Source organism: Cygnus atratus, chromosome 23 (assembly GCF_013377495.2).
Source record: "Cygnus atratus isolate AKBS03 ecotype Queensland, Australia chromosome 23, CAtr_DNAZoo_HiC_assembly, whole genome shotgun sequence".
Classification (NCBI taxonomy): domain Eukaryota; kingdom Metazoa; phylum Chordata; class Aves; order Anseriformes; family Anatidae; genus Cygnus; species Cygnus atratus.
Window position 1 is genome coordinate 6,239,458 of NC_066384.1, and position 19,760 is coordinate 6,259,217.

A 19,760-nucleotide genomic window follows, 5' to 3' on the forward strand; every position below is an offset into this window, starting at 1 on the left:
AGCGTGTGTGGTAGGTTGCTGGTTCTTTCTGAGGCAGCCTGCAGTGTTTGGTCTGTGGAGCTTATAGAGTGATTTTGTATGTAATCAATGATTGTTTTGCTCTTTTGGGGAGATAGGTTCATTTGCCTTCGCTCCTTTCTAATGAAGGTCGAAAAGATATAACTAGAGCTGAGAAGGAAGAGGATAAAAGAGGAAAATCAGAAGAAGAGGCTCTTGTAACCAAAAGAGGGGAGCCGGTCAGGATCAAGATCTTTGAAGGAGGGTAAGTGACTCGTTTTATTTCTCTTTTCGTATCACAGCCAAGTGAATAGGAGTTACTGATATTGATGATGGCAAGTCAGTGAAGGTGCCATGTGGAGGTGAGCAGAAGGCCAGATGTAGTTGGATTCCAGGTTACTTTCTGCAGCCACCTCAGAAACCTGGCCCTCCAGATCACTAGGTACTTAGACTGCATTCAGATTCTTTTTTGAGTTGTCTTCAAGTTACAAACCCCTTGATCTCTTCTCTGAGCAGGTGGTTGAGTGAAGACAGCTGAAGAACACAAATGCGTCCTGTAGCTGTCTGTGATGTGACAGGGGTGTACTCCCTATCTTCTACATCTTTCCAGAGCCTTCCCCTGAAAATGAAGTTCCTAATGGTTCCTACCATTATGATGAGAAACTGGGAAGATCTTTTCTGATGCTTGGGTTTTAGGTGCGGGAGAAAAGAAGGATTGTTATTGATGTGATTTTAATCCCACCCAGCTAAAGAGCTCAAACCAGAATGGATGCAAGGTCTAAATCTGATGTATGTCTTAATTCATAGGTGCAGGTAATTCAGAGTGCTCTTCAGTAATTCAGCACTGATCTACTGTTTATCTTTTCAAAAATGAAAAATCAGTTAATGAGTAGCGTGTCTGTGGGATGCAATTATGTTTCATACTTCAAGATCATCCTTCCTGTGTGCTGCAGAGGGGGCGAAAAAGACTTGAGAAATCCCTAGCAGGATTCATCAGTTCTGCCCTTACCATTGGGTGGTCTTGGTTTTTGTGCATTAGAAAAAGGCTTTAATTAGTCAGTGGTTGTGGTTTTCTCACTGCTGTTACCTGTTGAAATTTGCTTTTATTTTAAAGTGTTTCATTAGCAGATGATCAAACTAGCTAACCAAGAGAGTAAAGTAGTGCTTTGTGAAAGGAAACCTGCTTGTTTGCTCAGGACAGCTCACCTCTCACCCAGACACAGGCACTATGCCTGCAGCTCGGGTTTAGATACCTCGGCATGAGTGGTGAGCACAAGGAGCTAAAGGAGGAAAGGAGGAGCCTTTCCCTGTCGCATTCACATCAACCTGGACTGGTCGTCACCTAAAGTGATTTAAGGAGGGAGCTGGGGGATGGCAAGAAAGCAACAGATTGGGAAATAGGATGGGCTCAGTACATTGCCATCACCCTCCCATTGCAGATAGGGCCCCCGGGACCAGCTGAGCATTGGGCTTTATTGCCTTAAAAGCCCACAAGAAGCCTCCGTTTCCCTCGGATGGGTTCTCATGGCTATTTCAGAGGGACTCTTGGACTCCTTCCTAGACGTGATTAAAAAGGCTGAGTTAACATGAATGAAAATCACCTTGCCCCTCGCAGAGCTGCTCCTCAGAGGTTTTTTTGGGGAGAGACGTGGAGGTGCTTCAGAAGAGCAACGTCTCCGCAGCCCTGTGCTCCCGTGGGAAGGCTGTCTGCTGTCCCCAGCCGAGCAAAATGGATGGGGAGTCACATTTTGTAAAAGACAGACACAAAATAAAGCAACTTCTCCAATATGTTCTGTATAAGCCAGCACCAGGGAATGTATTAGTCATCCTGAACGTATGCTATGTTTTATTTTAAAGTTCCTGTAGCATTGGCTTAAGGCAGCCGTCCTTCTGGATGTGAGATAGAATATAGTAGCTGTTTAATGCCAAGCACAGGCATGGACATAACACATCAGATTGTAGAAATACATATAATATCAAAATTAGATGGCATACACAGTGCTGAGAGGTCAGGAAGGACAGGATGTTTTCCCAGGGTGCTCGGTACAGACCTGGTGCTTCGTGCCTAAGTTCCAAAAGGTTTCCTACAGTAAACTACAGTAAAGGAACAAGCTTGCAGATGAAACCATGTGGTGCCTAGGGCTTTGCACACAATACTAAATGGATCACACCTATTTCCTGCCATCTCTTCTGTTTTACAGAAAGTACATCCATTCTCAAGATGTTGTTTCACCTACCTCCACCCCACACCTCCAAGATTCCCTCTTTGTCTCATTCCTCTCTTTATTTATCAGTTTCACATGGTCTGCTCCAGGCTAGACCCATCCTTCCAGTGAGATGTTGTTGGTTTCAAATCGTTTGGAGCCAACCCATGCTCTGTTGCCTCAAGCAAGGAGGGAGATTATAAAGAAATTTGAGTGTTTGTACACAAGTTGAACTTGCTGCAGCTCTTTTAGCTCCCTCTTCCTCTCAGCTTTTGTTTCTTTAGAGCTCATCCCTTTCTCAATGCTATTTTCAACACTTGCATTTTCCCTCTGTGCATCCGTCTTCCAGTCCTATTGCTGCCATTCCCCCATTGCTAAAGGACCAGCCCTGCTACTTCCCCTGCTGCTGTCCAGCCTGCTGGCTAGAATTGTATTCCTTGGCTTTCAGAGAAGACCAGGAAAGCTAAATTTCATGCTTCCATCACAGCTACTGCCCATTTGTAAGAACGATCTTGCCAGAGGCTCTAGGAGCTGTGCCCTTTGTGTTGTGGCTCAGGTTTCTTGGGGACTGCGGGAGAAACGTGTGTGGTTCTGCCTTGGCTTTCCCACAATTAGATGTAGATGGGATCTGCAGAGTTTCGTTTGGGCTCCTGTTTAAAGAACAAATTCCTCTTTGAGCAAGTCTTAAGACCATTCCATACGTAATTTCAGTGGTGACTTTCTGCCTACAATCATTAAATTTCATAGTACCGAGTATACCTCCACAGGAGCCAGCACTCACCCCCTAGCACAAGTGCTGCCCTGCACTTGACTGCAAAGGAGGTAGGAGTCATTCAGCATCCCTCACACAGACTGGATGCTGCCCTGCCTTGTTAGGATGTGTCTGGGAGAATCGTGCCATTAGGCAGCCAGCTCAGAGTTTATAATCCTGAAGGAGCAAATAAAAATACCCTTGTCTTGTCCTGAGGGATATTGTTGTGGTTTTGAACAGTGGAAATGATCTTTGAAGGTCAAGCTGGCCAGCACAGCTTCAGGGGAAGCGCCGTGATTCCTCGGTGGCTCTGTGTCACCTTCATCAACCCGCTCTGGTGGTTTGGAGGCATCGGGCCCATTCTGAAATCTTACATCATGAAACTGTAGATTGGTATCGACCTGATTTGAGAGTGAGGCCTGTGATGGTATCATGGTCTTGTCAGGGAAATGTTGCCTGTTTGCTGTGCATTAGTGTTTCCATGAGGAAATCTGATAGGAGTGGGGATAGTTACAGTCAATATGTGTTCTTCTGTTTCACAGCCAAACACTCCGTGCTCTTACGATGCCCATCGGTCGGCTTACGGCACTAGTTGATTCCAACTAGTAGGAAAAGCAATACCAAGAAGTAGGAGGGTAAAGAACAACTAACCTTAACTGGCATCCCCAGAGCAGTGACATGTAAAATGAATACCTCATCAAAGGGAAGGCAGAGGTGCTCTCTGTGGAAAACTGTTCCTTTATTTTTTTTCCCTGCAGTTAGCAAAAATGTTATGGCTACAACCTTCTGGTTGCATACCCATTCATTCACACCTTAAAAAACAGCTCCCCGTCACACGTGTGCAAATCCACACATGAGTGAGAAGAGCCCCTAGTGATGTAATATGGGGTGTCTTTTAACATAGACAGAGATGCACATAGTGCTGTCCTGCCCCAGGCTGCTGTAGGCATCAATTTGGTCTGACCCAGGCGCGAAGCCATGTCCTTCAGTCCTTGTCCTCACCAATAAGTAACAGAGAGTTGCAGGTTTGCCTGCCACAGGGTCTTCTGACCCAGAGTGATGAATCCCCACCTTCAATCACTGCTCCCTTGAGCCTGGGTGAATTCCTGACCTTCAGCCCCTTCTGCCTAGGGCAGTGAGGGATTGCATGAGGTTTGACCACTGCCTTCCCTAGAGAACCCCTGGGTTGGAAGGGGAGAGGCTGTTGTCCTCTGTCTCCATGCTGTGGGGTTGCTTATGGGATTTTAGGGAGGTGGGAAGGAGACAGGAATATATCCAGCCTCACTTAGCCTGTCTGCTGAGAGACTTTCCCCTGGGTTGAAGGAAAACAGAGAAACCTTGGGACTGTTTTATCAGACGTGAACATGACTGCTAGCTAGTGGATGCACGAGTTAAAAGAAAAATCCCTTTTGGGGACCCCTTAGTTGTACGCAAACATCCCTCCCCCAGCCGTCCTCCCGGTTCGTGCCGCTGTGGACTCACTGCAATCTGTGGCCGGCTTCTCCGGGTGATCTCATTGCATTTCTATGACCGGCCACAGAAACTGCAGCTCCCACCACCCACTGACACACACCTAATGGAAAATCCCTGGCACAACAATGCGAGAGTTTTATTACCCCGGAGAAAGCCTCTCTGTTAAACAAGCAAAGTTTCTCAGCGTGTAACTCCAAACCCCTGCACCGAACCCGGTTCGTTCGGGGGATTTCCTTTGCTGTTTAGATGAGTTCTAAGAATTCGCTGTGTTTATTTTGCAAGAGCTGTTCATCCCAAAGACACTAATTTGAGCGCAGACATTAGCAGCGAAGGAGGAATCTGTCCGTAGCACATCCGGCTGTCCTGTACATCAGCACAAGCAATGCCTGGGTGCTCCTTCATTCACCTGCAAGCCTGCTCGTGTCTTAGAGGTGAACTCACCTTGTGGCCCCAGGGTGGTGCCTCATGGGTGTAATATTACATTGAACAGTAATATTTCACTCTGTATTCTAAGGTGAAAGCAAGGAATTTCAGGCATTTTCATTTTAAATAGAAAGTGAAAGGGGTTTTCCTAAGACTGGCCACTTTGGGGAGGAATTGGTATTAAAACTTTTCCATTAGGGCCAGAGGTGCCAGACTGAGCGCTCACAGTTAATTTGAGCATCTTAGGGGGCTTGGTTGCTGGATTTTCCCTGCCTTCAGAAGTGCTGAGCAGGCATTGCTGAGCTCCATTTATGCAGCGCTGGGGCTGCACAGCCCTTCTGAAAACATGGTCCTATCTGTGTCAAGCTGCTCTCTGAAATATGATTGTAAAGCCTCAAACATCAGCTTGTGCACAGGTGTTTGTTCTACTTCTGTAAAGGACCTTTACAAAAAACAAGTTTCTGATTTGTGGCTTTTCTTGTTTTCAGATAGTATTTTACAACTAATAGAGAGGAGAGCTTTCATACCACAGGGTTTGAGACTAGCAGGTACAGCCCTATTGCCTAGACAGATCTGAAAACACTTAACCAGCTTGGGTTGGGCATGCTGGGAAAAGGGAAGGGAAGAGCATTCCCTGATTTTGCTAATTGCTTATATGAAAATAAAAGAAATCACGAGAAATGCTGGCAGCTCCCCAGGGATCCTCACCAAGGGAGCCTCCATTTCCCTTGAAGAAGCATCCGTACCCATGGGGTTGGGTACAGCCCGAAGGGTCAGGATGCTCACGCGCGCCGGGATCTGGCCTCGTGGTAATGGGCACTGTGCCTGGCAGTGTGCCCCATATGGGGGAAGGACAAGCCTTATTTCTCATGCCCGATAAAGGAACATAAGGTCTCTTTTGAGCACCATACGTTTACACTCTTTTTTTTTCTTTTTTTTTTTTTTCATAGCACAGGCAAAGCACATTTTCTGCTTAAAAAGCTAACAATCCGAAGAAGACAAGACACAGGGTGGCAATTTAAGGAAGGACGGGCTTGTGAATTTTACCAATGCTGACAAGATGAAAGGAGAGATTGTTTGAAGAGACAGGTTTACAGGCAGTGAGAAAGGCTGCTTGAAAGATACGTTCAGGAATAGCAGCAGAGAAGAATAGCAACCAGAGAAAAATATTTTCAAAAAGAAATGAATATATACTTTTTGCTTTGAAAATTGTTGCATTCTTCCTTTAAAGTATCTTTAAAGCTGTATGGAGAAAAGGTTCCATTCAACTTGAAACAAATGATTTCCCCATCCCACCCCATAATAAGTCTTCAAGAAAATTTGGATTTTTTTTTCTTTTTATCTCTGGGCTTACTTAAACAACGCTTTTGCCTGATAACTCGGCTTGTTGCCAAGAAACTGAAAAATTGGTTGTTTTCGGACGTTTGTTCAGGAAATCCTTTCTTGGATTAGGAGCAGCAACGTAGACGGCAGGAAATGGAGTGTGGAAGAAGAGGAAAGTTTGGGAGAGCAGCTAGAGGCAGTGCGGGAGCAGCAAAGCAAAGGTGTCACTTGCTGGACTCCAGCCCCGGAGACCTCGGTCTGTCTGCTCGCCGCCGCCTAGATGTGTTAGATAAGAAGCGGTGCGGCTGGGAGCGCGAGCACATTTCCTTTGGGAGGGAAAGTGTGGGACGGCTCTGTAAGCGTGCCAGCTCCCAAACCTGCCACTCAGCAGATGGTGCTGTGTGCCAGGAGCTCTTGTATAAGTAACCTTGTACATTACAGAAGTAACCTCAGGTTATTAACTTGAAAACAGGTTATTAATTTCTGTCGGGAGCAGCTTCTGGTTGTATAACCAATACTGAAGCATCATGCAAGATCCCAAATGTGTTTTTGGGACAGAGCCCAGAGCTTGAAGTACCTTCTATTTCCCTTGCTTTTATGACAGTGTTTGCACCCTGTGAGTTGATAGCCACCATAAATGCTCCTCAAGAGCCTGTGCAACATGGATCAGCATCATTCACATTGAGTCTGTTCTTTACTACCTCCTGTGCTTTCCCCTTGTGGATGTGGGTGCAAAAATCATTAAATCCTCCCTATGTTTTGGTCAACTAAACACAGTCCCACTCTCAGTGACCATCCTAGCCCTGACACAGCCGGATGAAGACACACTTGTGAGCATGTGGACCCTCGTGCAGCTCACACTTGGGGTGTGATGCTGGCCGGCTGTCCCATCTCCACCTCCACCTTGGCTCCAAAACGCAGGATGTCCCCGAGTGCCTACAGCTTGGAGCACTAAGGACGGCTTTCCTCTAATACCAGCTGTGTTTGTGCTGAGCAGTTCCTGAACATGCTGTTCCCCGAGCATATCCTGGAGACAGTGAATGTGGTGCTTGGAGCAGATAAGTGTGACTTGGGGGTGGTGGGTTGTAAACCCGTCCTCTGCTCGTGACTCACCGGGGCTCTTGGATAAGTCGCTCCCCTCTCCGCGCTTCCATTTCCTTGTTTGTGAGTGGGGGCACACAAACTCACCTAGTGCTGAGCTTGATTATATTCTGCCTTTAAAATATCTTAATATTCCTCAATAGGAATTGTTAATGCTTTACCCCATTTCCTACCCTGAATATCTTGTCACTTCACTTGACAAATTGGATTCATTCTGCAGCTTATGTCTGTTTTCCTAGGAAATTAGACAAACACAGAAGGATTCAGTCTGGGTTGTTGTCTGGTTTTCTTTATTATTTTTCCTAAATTATTTTCCGTACAGCCAGCCCGCTTTCTTGACACGTCTTTCTGGCAGGCCCTTATAATACCGCTTGCTGCTAATTTCCCACAGCCAATTATTAAAAAATACTATCTTCAGTTTCCTGTGTGACCTTGTGTGGGAGGCTCACCTTTCTGCAGGGGTTTCTCTCCTGAGTAAAGATCCCTGAGAGCATCCATCCAGCCTGCCCAGGGGCTTTCCCAGTGCAATGCAGTTACAGCAGGGCAGAGGCTGAGCGTGGCCCTTCCCTGAGCATTCCCAACAAGTTTTACCCAGCTTCTTGTTCTGTTCACCATGACATTTAACCTTCTCCATCTTACACAAGGGCAAGACTTCCTATTTGCTTTCATCTCAAATGAGGAAAAACACAGACTTAAATGATAGCAAGCAAGAAAATGTCTTTGGTGCTTTGCATAGGTGCCTGGTGGGGACCAACCTGCCTTGCTGGCATTGTGCTCTATCTTATCTGGGGAATGAAGAATGCTCCAGCTGCCAGGCTCATCAGTCTCCTGCAAATGACTTAAAAGTCTACTAATAATTGCATATATTCTAGCTATTGTTCTATTTTATTACTTGGCTTCTAACACCTTGCAGATCCAAGGTTCAGTCCAGTTAGGTGAAAAGGAGCAGCCCCCGTTCTGCACGCTCAGAGACCAGCATGTAAGTGGGTTCCTGGGGTGGGAAAGAGCACCATTTTCCTTCCTTCTTCATTGGAAGGACAAGTTCCGGTCACTGCAAGCAAAAGGCAGGTGGGAAGCTCTGTGTCACTTGGGGCATCTCTTCCTTGCCATGCCAGAGACTGGTGACCTTGGAGATCAGCTCACCTCTCCCTGTCTCTGTCCTCTCTTTGCAAATAAGGGGACAAGGGAGGATGGTGGTAGGGGGTGTGTTCGTTTTAGACCTGGTGTTGGAGTCTGTGTAGCGTGCTCTAGGTGACCCTGCTTGAGCAGGGGGGATTGGACTAGATGGTCTCTGGAGGTCCCTTCCAACCTCAACCATTCTGTCTGGCTAGACCATTCCATGTGTTGAAATGTTGCCTCTATCCTATGTGAAACGTCATCTAAGTTTTGGGACTGGGATTCACTCATGAAACACTGCACACGCTATCCTGGAGTCATTCTGTGTAGTGAGGGCACAAAATGTATGGGGTTTGAGAGAGGCAGAAGATAAACACAGGGAATATGACCCTGTGGACCCACATGGGGAGGTCTGAGGTTGTAACCTGTGCACTGGCTGCATTTGGTATTGCAGAGTTACCAAGAAAAATGAAAAAACAGAATTCAGGGCAGAAAGTGCCATCAGGTGCTGGCAGGTAAGGGCAGCCAGTGGAAAGGAAGGGTGTGAGGTGATCAGTAAATTTTGGCAGCTAAACAGGGGTGGAGAAAGGAAGAAAATGGTTAAAAGGAAAGATATTGCAGTTATCTGAGCAGGAGAGGGTCGCGCTGGAAGAGCTGAGCACTCACAACAAAGAGGGAGGGTGTGGGGTGAGGAGAAAAAGGGAACAAGCTGGTGCCAGCAAGGAAGTGAAGAGAAAAAAAAGGATGAGGGTCAGAGATGATCTCAGGATCTGGAAAATAATGTAGAAATGGATGCATACAAGTACCAAGTTAACATTACTCACACGTGTGCTTTTCCAAGGTTGTACACGCTCTCAGTTTTGTAAGAGTAAGCATTTTTTTTTTTTGCACTTTAATAAAAGGCAACTGGATGCTTTCCTTAGTCGGAGTCTTGAAAATGATAGCATAAAAGAATCCGTGTGAAATCCCGAAGTGATCACCTGGGCTGTCTTGTATCTCAGATTCAGAGACATGACACAACGTCTTATTCCGAGCTGCTGCTTGATATGGGCCAAATGTCTGGAATAATGAGGTCTCCGTGTGAGCAGACTGCTTATGGGTTTGTGGCAAACATCAACATTATAGAGTTCGCACTGTATTGATTCAGTGACACAATCTCTACAATTAATTTGGTGGAAAATTTGAGAAGGCAAACGCTTTTACCAGGTTTACTTAGGATTATCCAGTTCTTAACATCTGCACATCTAGGCAGCCTGGCCTATACAGAAATGTAATTTATAGAAGCCTTTTAATAGATTCCAAGTACTGTGCAATCAATTAGAAACCCGATGTTCAAATAGACAGACCCAGACCTGACTGCCTGTTACTCAATCCATATTCCACAAGGTAAATGGCAGGAAGATGACTCTGAGAACATAATTCTGAACTGGCTTTTTGGGACTTCCTTTTCTGGCCCTTTCTAAGGATGAAAACATTACTTTTGAGAAGACAGATCTCTTCTCAAGGCAGAATTTAATCTGATTCCTGTTTTTTTTTTTTTTAAAATGTAGTAGTTGATTTTCAATTCTCTTTAGTATCAAAGACAACCAGAGAATCCTGGTGATGACAGATGGGATGTGAAATTCTTGGGAACATTCTGCATGATGGAAATGGTAGAGGTCTGAGAGTAACGTGTGGCTAAATCGTATTTTCAAATAAATGACATGCACACAAGAGCATGAATTCTATGAAATCCACCCACTGGCTAGTTATTCCACCTAGAGATGGGCCATGTGCCTCACACTGGGGATTAAGGACCACCGCCTTCCAATTTAGATTCCAAATTTTGGTTTTGGAAAAGTCATACTTTTTATTTAATTTGGAAGTGAGCACGCCAGTTGTACTGATAGTAAGAACAGAGTAAAGCCTGTTACATCCTTAAGTAGCGAGGTTGTGAAAGCCAGGCTCTACATTTAAGAAATGTTTTTCAATTCTTCCTGGTTTGGTGCTGGAAGGAGAGCAGCTTAGCCTGTGTGCTTTGTCCTGATATAGCCCATGATGTAACTGAATTTTTGATGGTTATGAATATCATCGTTCATCTGCACAACTGAGGGAGGTGCGATGCCTTGGAAAGAAGGTGAGATCATGCCTCCCCAAGGGACATTGCTGGGCTTGCTTGAGGTGGGAGAGGTTTGAGAGGCTGTGGGACGTGGCAGGAGCAGATGGAAAGAAGACCAGAGGGAATGGGCAGAGCCTGCTGCTGCTCAGAGAGCCAGTGAGCTGCTGAAGGCAAGGATCCAGCTGCAAGGATGTGGTGGGCTGGGCTACATATAAACCTCTTCTTCTCTCTCTCTCTCTCTCTCTTTTTTTAATATTACATTTTCTCTTTTTTTTTTTTGGCTATTTAAATGTTAATGTTTTTTGTTGTTGCATTATGATATAGCCTCCACTTGCTTTTCAGTTGTAGCCTTTTTTTTGAGGAGCTCACTGGGGACACGGTGCAGGCAGATGCATCTCAAACCTGCAGCTAATCTGAGTCCAATGATCTCTGGATCATGAAGTGCTATAAGGCAGCTGTCAGCCTAGCTCAGGTTCTTCAGGATGGAAGAGTAAGAAAAAGCTGTGATTACTCATTGTGAGTGCTTAAAGTCATTTTCCTATCCTGAAGGACCTGCTGCTGCTCAGGCATTTACACAAAATAATTGAGCAGAAAAGGAGGCTAGGATGGGGTGTCACCCTTTAAAACATGTGAGAGCATATGTATTGTAAAACACGAATCCAGACTGACTATAACTGCATGCTTCTTTGTGAATAGAATCTAAGGCAGAAAGCAACGTGACCTAATAAAATATCTTTGCTGCTCTGTTTTGCTGTTTGTGCTAGTTTAGAGATAAGACTGAAGAATAACAAGGTTTGTATAAATTGGAAGCAGGATTGCTCCACTGGGTCATAACAAGCAAGGTCTTGGCTAATTCTGATGATGTTCACCTGGGATCTTTGCACGGTGGTTTGACTTTCTGCAAGTCCATGTGTTTCTGAATGCTTGGGTCCTCTTGTCGCTAAACTTCATTCAGGACTTGGTATGTCAAACACAGGGTGGGATAATCAGATGTGTGTAGCCAAGTTCTCGTAAACCTTTGTGTTTATTGGGTGCCTTGGCTTCTTGTAGACCCCAGACACGATTGAATGGGTTTGTGTAACTCTTGGTTGGGCTAGCAGCACAGTAGCAGCACTTTCAAAGAGCAAATATTTCTTGCAGATGTTTTAGATCAGCAGTTAAACCAGTGGTTTTCAATGTTTGCGAACATCTTGCCATTCTTATTTAAACAAACTATTTAATTGCAGAATGATGTGCTTTTCAAGGTTGGAGAGTCTGAGTGCTTATGCTGCTTTTCTGAGATTCAACTGTATGTATTTCAGTTCCCTTACAAGACCAAAGAGCACTTCCAAACATTGGGTTATCTGCAGAGCAATGATCTGAAGAGCATCCTGCGCCTGCAAGCTGGTTTTGATAAAACTAGAACCTGTCCCAAATGTGAACTGAGCAAAGACCTTTAGTACTAAAAATACAGCCCTCTGCTTGGTAGGAGAGCTGCTGTGGGACCGGAGACCCCAAGGCTGTAGAAGTATGGAGCTGGTCAGTGGGGAGGGATGCTGTATGGCTCGAGGACCCTGTGTCAGCTGTCATGGGTCATAACGCTGCTAGAAAAGTGTGGCACATAAAAGAGAGGTTTGGGGAGCTTAGGGTAAAAATTGATCAGCTTTTCGTAGCTCAAAGAGGGCAAGGCTTTGTCATAGGCTTAATCAGGCGCTGTAGTGTGGGGAAAATTATTATTTCATTTATATCCTTGGTATGTCCTTGGTTTGTGGATATTTTCCTTTCCCCCCCCCACCAAAGGCTGTAATGCTGTGAACTGCAGTGAGCTCTCCTGTGTAAGTAGGAATATAGAATCACAGTACAAATAAAGGATAATTAGTCTATTTACCCATGCTGTCAATGGCCTTGAGATTAGAGCTGAAGCGTGCTGTTTTTACTGCAAAGTATCATTAATAACAATAATTTATTATGAATTCAGCTCTTCACATGTTGAATCTTGAGTTAAATTTGTTGAACTGAAAGCTGAGCTCATCACTTAGGGAAGGATTTAATCTTCTGAGGCACTGAGTAATGTGCAGGGCTCGCTGCGGTCACTAAGAACTGCAGGTACTTGTACCTTTGCAGGCAGGACCTTTACGTAGCCGTATAGGCTTAATAAGCTCACTCACAGCATCCAGGAATGAAAACTGTGGCCCTATTGCATGGGCACGCTGTTGAAGCTGATGGTAAATTAAGAAAGTGCTAATATATTGCAAAGGGAACTTGCAGGTGGCAGCAGCCTATGGAAATGGAAGAGCTCTGGGAGGTGCCAGTCCTATACTGTGCTCTAGCCATAGACCCCGTGAACGTTTACAGTTTGCAGCTTGACTTCTCCAGCAGAGAAAGTCACAGAGATTTCTGCTAGTACACCGCTGGTCCTTGGTGCATCGCTGTTGTGCAGCGTTAAAAATCTCCAGGGCACCTCAGCGTAAAGTGCTCTCGACTCTCTCTGCTGAAGCGTGGGGAGTTTTAATTTCTTGCACTGAGGAGCAGTGATTTAAAATAGCTTCTAACTCTGCCCCCTCTCCTTTGGAAGGGGATTTCATGGTCCTCCCTTTCCTGCACAGCCCAGAAAGGCTGGAGAGCCGCGGACGTGTCAGCAGTAACGGCAGCTGGTTATTTTTGCACAGTCTCCGCAGCCTTCCTGCCGTCTCTTAAGAAGATTGAGTCGTGTCACCAGAACCGCCGAAGCCTCCAGCAGCCAAGGTCACATCTGGAGCAGCGGGTTCGTGAACCATGCCTGGAATCAGATTGCTGCAAGCTCCTCCACAGATGGCCCTGTCAAGGGAAGTCCCAGCTGGATGGTGATCCCACGGGCGCTGGTGGTTGTTGGCAGCTTCCTGCCGCTCGATGTTTATTCAAGAAAGGGGAAGACAAGTGGTTTCGAGGAGGAGTCGCCTCGGATTCTTGTGGAGTTTGGTGTCGCCTCATCTTCAGACAGCAGCACGTCTTCCAGCAGTCTCAGCTAGAAGCAAGCCCAAGTGTCCCATACGAAGGCGTGTGGATGAGAGACCCCCAGAAGCCTGTGTGTGTCCCCCGTCTCTCTTGGGAAAAGTGCCGCAGTCATAGAATAAACACGGACGGTTGTTTCTGTAACTTTCTGGAGAGAAATGGGAAAGTATTTTGGTCTCAGCAGAACTGAGCATGATACACTGGCACTTTTGACAGACTCCCTCACAGACATGCAAAATATGTAGAGAAAGAGTTCTAGGCAAGGATTTATGTGATGTTTCAATATATATATATTTTTTAAAGGGAAGTAGCCTGAAGTGTTAGTGCAGAAAAGGGTTTCCTGAAATATGTGAAAAAAGGTCTTTACTCCCCTGGATCTAGCACTTTCTGAGTAGGCAGGACCTTGTCTGCAATGAGCCATCGCTGCTGGTCTTATCTCGATCCACTTCCAGGTGGGAACTCATCCTGAAGGAGACAGTGGAGATCTCTGCCTGGTCCTCGGGCACTATCCTGGCTCCTTGCACCCCAACCTTTCTGCTAGTAGAGCCACAGCTTCCCCAGCAGTGGGAGAGGACTGCGAGCTGCCTGCCGTTGCTGTCCCATGACAGATCCCTCTGTGGGACTTCAGCACAGGGGGGTGAAGCCTGTTTCTGTTAGTCTGTGAGGAACACCTGCAAAATCAGCAGCCATAAATAGGATGTCACCACCAGTGTATTCCTGCCTATGGAGTTTTCTTGGCACGACTACTTCAGCAGCGTGTAGATGACTGAGATGAGATGAGGGGAATCCTGCCCTAAGCATCAGCTCAAGTTCAAGCTGGAAAAAAAACCCACGCTGTGCTACAAGTTCTCCATCCTCCCTTGCATGACTGCAGCCAACACCAGCACCATCCTGCTGTTATTTGGGGGAGCTCTGTCTGGGCAGGGCTTTTTCCTTGTGCATTCCGACTGCGTTTGAATTTTACCAACTCTTCATGCACAATGACTCTGAAGTGCAGCCTTTCCCGTCTGAATACAGAAGTAAAATTCATCAGATGCTCGTGCGACTCTTCTGCAATGTCCTGTTCTACATGCTAGCAGTATCACTCTGCGTCTACCTCTGCCCTTTTTGGAAAAATGGAAAGAAAAAGTGATTTCGTTGTGCTTTGTCTGCATAGAGCCCTCTTTCCATCCTTTTGTACTGCATGCTCGCTGCCTATCATGTCAGACATGAGCTGGTGTCACTAGTGAGGCTCTCAGCAGCCCAGCACCACTCTGCCCGTTGTCTTTTTTTGTTTACAGAAATGTCCAGTGCTGCCTCTGAATGGTGATAACCCTCCCTGCTCCCCATGTATTACTTTTTAAACCTTCCTTCCATGCTGGAAAAGTGCTCTGAAAACATCGCCAACCTTCTTTCTCCTCCATCAACTCATCTCCACTCTGACAGGTCTACAGAAATGATGACAGATCACGCTGTCCAGTACTGTCCTGTTGTTTTTCCATCCTGCTCACCAGTGTCCATCTGCTGTCTTTGCATATATCCTTTATATATGGCAGGAACTCATTAGGGTATAAACTAGTTTTTTACTGTGTGCAGTGCCTGCACTGTGGCCTTTTAAGTACCATGTTAAGACAAATACTAGGGTTGCTGTCTTAGAAAATGTTATTATTCTCCATGTGTGCAAGGCACTGGATCTGCAGCACTGGGGAGTGAAGTCACTGTGTGCAGAAGGGACGGCAGGGCTGAAGAAGGCTCATTAGGGAAGCTAACGAGCAGCCACTCTGCAGTGCAGGGACGTGATTCTTAGGAGCGCAGCTGGGCTCACTGGCTTCTTCCTCTTATGAGCTACTGGAAATCTGCTACCGGTGACAGCTCTCAGTTGCTCCTGCTTCAGGCTGAATGTTGAACGGGAATCTCAGAGTGGAAGCCCTTTGATGTCACCATCAGGCTCTCAGGGGGCTTTCTTTAAAATTTATTTTTTGTCCTTGTTAAACGCTCTCCTCCGCCCCCAAACCTTATGATCTTCTGCTCTTTGCACACACAGCCATTGGCACGTTTTCTCTCTGTGTTATCTCTGCGAGACTTCCATGGGAAACTTTCCAAGCAGGGCCTGCTTCACAGTCCCTTCCAACCCACAGGGGAGGTGGCCGGGCCCGCAGCATTTTCCATCAGTGACCTGGGAACCGGTCTCCTCCTTCCTCCCACTCCACATTCCTTGGGGAGAAATCCGTGCTGCCGGTGTGTCTCCGTGCCAGAGATGGAGGGACCGCATCCCTGCCTTACTCATTTCCCAGCTGCTTTGCTGCTTGTGTCTCTGATCTCACCCGTGAGCGTGGCATGACAGCTGGGAACAGAAAGACCAGCGTGGTCCCGCGGTCCTTGCAGGAATTCACGGGGGGGCACGTTACATCCTGGAGCCACGAGACCCGCATCGGCCGCTGGCGCTGAGTGACAGTCCCGTGAGAACGGCTCCGCCGCTGGGGTTTGCAAAAGCATCTGCGTGTTGTAGGTCTGTTATCTGCAGTTATAACACTGCATCTGTAGGAATGGTTTCTAAAATTAGCAGGTTGTTAGTGAGACTGTCTGTGGCTGAAGAATATTTAGGGACTTCTAAAAGAAATTACCTAGGGTATGCACACATGCTCCTTAAGCTACAGAAGAGTGTGCTCTCAGCATAACTGTATTTTTTATTATTATTATAATCATTATACACTGAAACTTTCTGTACAGCAGTCATATAATGCACCAGCTAAAAGCAGATGTCTTAGAGAAAAGTTTTTTTTTTTTTTTTAAAAAAAGTTCAGTTGCTGAAAAATGACTAGGAAAATAGCATTATGGGTTTTCCAGATTTTTTCCGCAATAATTGTGGTAACTAATGTGTTTTGGTTCCAAGTTAAGAGCTGAGGGTTTTGAACTGTAGGTCCTGCAAGCACAACTTTGGCTCTGCTCACCTCCTCACACATCATCATGGGTAATGAAGGCTCTACCCCTGGTTAGCCTTGTGCTGCCCTGTTTTCTTCAATTGCTTTGCAAGGGTGATCGGAGCTGCCTAATTCATTGCGTTGATTATGTGCAAGAGAGAACAGGATCCAGCTCCCTCTCTCTGGGCTTTCCTGGTTTTTGCAGGGATAGCAAGAGAAGAAGGAAATCTCAACCTTTTAAAGTTGCTGAAGTCAGAAACTGTGACTCGGATCATGCCCTGGGGAGGAGCAGTGAGGTGGGAAGGGGCATTTTCAGAATCCTTTGCAGTGAGAGGTCCTGGAAAGCTGTGGGCCATTGCAGAAGACCTCATGGCTGATGGAGGGTGGCCCTCAGGGATGCTGGATTTTGTACAGATGTGGGAATAATAATCACTGGAGAAGTGAGCCACCAAGCTAGCAGGAATTCAATTCCTTGGTCAACAATTTACAAGTTACTGGACCCAGTTTACGCCCTCTGAAGGAAGCCTCCCCTTGACCTTGCTGTCAGCACACACCCAGGCCCTTGCACTGGCAGGTTGGGTTGGTGCCCATATTTTGGATGTAAAAACACCAAGAGAGCATCTTTCCGACAGGGTGCGTCCTGGTGTTCATAGATTCAGCAGGACCAATGGCTTACTGCCTCTAGCCAGTGTTTCACAACACGGATCCTCACTGCAGACAGCGATTCCTTGTCATTATTAGAGACGAGGAGGCTTAAAATCTTCTGATCCTGCAAATCCAGATGAGCGTCCAAGAGCCAAGCTGCTTCACTTGAGCTCATCTGGAATCTCTTACAGCTCTAGAAATGCTCTGCAATGTTGAAGGACAAAGCTTTCTTTTGCAGTTCCTGGTGTTTCTGCTGTCCAGTTGGACTGATGGTATCTCAAGCCTCCCTGGGATTAGTCCTCATTTCCTTGCTTGGCCTTGACAGAAGACAGGAAGCACAGGAAATGAGAAATAATTAAATCATTTTTAAGAAATTGGTTTGTCTTGGATCCAGCTTGAAGGATGGGTAAAGGCTTGGGACAAGCTTGAGGCTCATATTTCCTTGAAGCATTTCTCTATCTCCTGTAACACTGTACAGAATTTCATTAATAATTACGACCCCTAGGTCTTATAGAGCGGAATGAAGGCTGACATGATGATCTACTTTTAGGTGATAATCTAAGACCAATCCATTAGATCCTCCGGGATGTTGAGATGTCATAATAACCTAAGTGGCTTTGGGTATTTTGTCAGTCATATTTATATCTGGAGGAGAGCGGAAATTCATCAACCATCAATACTCAGTGGCGATAAGGGCAAGAACAGACTGGAAAATGAAACTTATTGAGTCCTTTTGTTATAGGGCTATTGTGGTTCTCAGATTGTCTTCACTATGGCTTTTTGTACTGTTTTGTTGCCTTTGGGAAACAAGGGACCAGGCAGCTGGACCTGCTTTTATTTACTATGCTCCAATATAGCCAGAGGCTTTTTGGCTTCTATACTGTAGAAATAAATGTAGTCTATTATTATTATTTATTGTTATTACTTATTAAGAGCTTTCACTGGGGAGTTGGACCTCACTTAGGGAAATGTCAGACTTGGTGGAACCGCTGTATTCCACTCCCCCTTCCAGCAGCTGGTGGTCAGCAGAGCCAAGGCGCGTAATTCAGAGCAGTCAGCTGGCAGGAAACCCCCAGGATCCTGCTAGCGAGGAGAGGTGTTCTGACATCCTGAGGTCAGCAGCAGGCTAGCCTGGGGAAATGCACGCTGCATCGATCCACCTCAAACTGTAAAAAACCTTGAAGGACTCTGCTGATGACTCCTGACCCATCCATAGCTCTTTCTTGCCCGTGTCTTTCTGAAGGACTTGATACTGCAAAGGGGGACCATTTCTCCTGGAAAAACACCCTGATGTTTCCAACCATCTCCCTGGCTTGTGCTAGAGCTTCACATGGGATTGGCAGTGGGGTTGTCTGGGCTTTCTTGTGAAGGCATTTGGAAATCAAGCGTTCGTCTTGAAGAAGTTATTCCATAATGTGCAGCATATCAGGTTCACTTCCAAGATTCTTTGAAATCAAGGCACTTCCTGTTATTTCAAAGCGTAACCAGGCCGCTGCTTGGATGGAGTTTGCATTACTGTTAATGGCAGGCAGTCTTAGGCGTTCGGTTTTTATTGTGCCAACAGTTTATGGATGGGTATTCATGTCACTGGTGAAGAAGTGAATGAAATTCAATACTCCCTGCAGGGCCCTTGCTGGAGCTGCTGGAAGCCTTCTACACTTGGAGGAGCAGTGTTTGGGTTTCTATTGCTAAGTAACAAAAGGACAAGGATCAAAACAGCTCCTGAGCAGCATCCTCCCCCCAAGGCTCCATACACCTACATGGAGAGCTGAGCTCTGTAACCACGTTATACAAACTAGAGAGGGAGACTGAGTTCCCCAGGGAGAATTTATCCAGTGTGAAATGATCACAGGGTGGAGGCGGAGGAACCGGAGAGGAAGTTTTATTTTCTTTCACCGTTCCTGTTGTTTTTATAGACTCCTCCTGTGATGCTCCCAAAGTCTGTCACTGACTGAGCAGTGGGAATGAAGATGTAGGAAGTCACTGTAATGGTATCCTTGCTTCAAAAATCTTTCAGAAAATAAGCTTACATGTAAGGAAGATGGACTGAAGTCCCATGAGACAAGAAGAGGAAAACAGATGTGACAGAGCAGACATCCATCAATGAATGGGTTTATTCTGAGCCATTTTTCTTGCTCATTTGTATGGAAAAGTTGATCCTTGTTTTTGTCTACGTATATCTTAATTATAACATGATCAGCATTATCAAAAGTGGCTGATACTAAAAGGAAGCTGGAAGTAACCAGTGATTCCTCTATTACATTGCAACCTTCCTGAGAGAAAGGGGTAACTCTGCTGCTTGCAGCGTGCTTTTGAAATTTGCCTGAATGAATCAGTTGCGTCACACCATACCTTTTCTTTGTCTCATGAAATACCTGACAAATTTTACTGGAATAAGAATGGCTGAAAATTTCCTTTCTCTCACTTGGAGTACTCAGGGGATTTTAGTAGGCGGCCTGGCCAAGCAATAAGTAAACACGAGGATCCTGTAGGACAGGACATCCATCGCCGTCAGCACCAAGGACATTAGGAATGAACAGGGGTTCTTGGCCAGTGAAAGTGTCTTCAAGTTGCTAATACTATTAAAATACCAGGTTCTGTAGCTCTGACTGCAGTTCATTTGTCATCCACCCTAATACGTGCCAAAAGGCTCTTTATTGTTCATTCGAGTGATTAGAAAAGTTCATAATAAAGTGCAGTTATTACTGTTAAATAATAATAATAAAGATTTTGAAATATAATATCACATCTCTTCCAAA

General features: G+C 45.8%; 1 protein-coding gene across 11 annotated transcripts in view; it reads left to right on the forward strand.

The window, feature by feature from the left end:
• HIVEP3 (HIVEP zinc finger 3) overlaps window positions 1–19,760 on the forward strand; it is a 254,857-nt gene that overhangs the window by 200,468 nt on the left and 34,629 nt on the right. For all 11 annotated transcript variants that reach the window (XR_007709111.1, XM_050715102.1, XM_035565061.2 and 8 more), the window contains one exon: window positions 117–262. Coding sequence is in view for 10 of the 11 variants with exons in the window: in XM_050715102.1 (XP_050571059.1) it covers window positions 117–262 (146 nt within the window). In the remaining variant the exon portion in view is untranslated. The remainder of the gene's footprint in view (window positions 1–116; window positions 263–19,760) is intronic.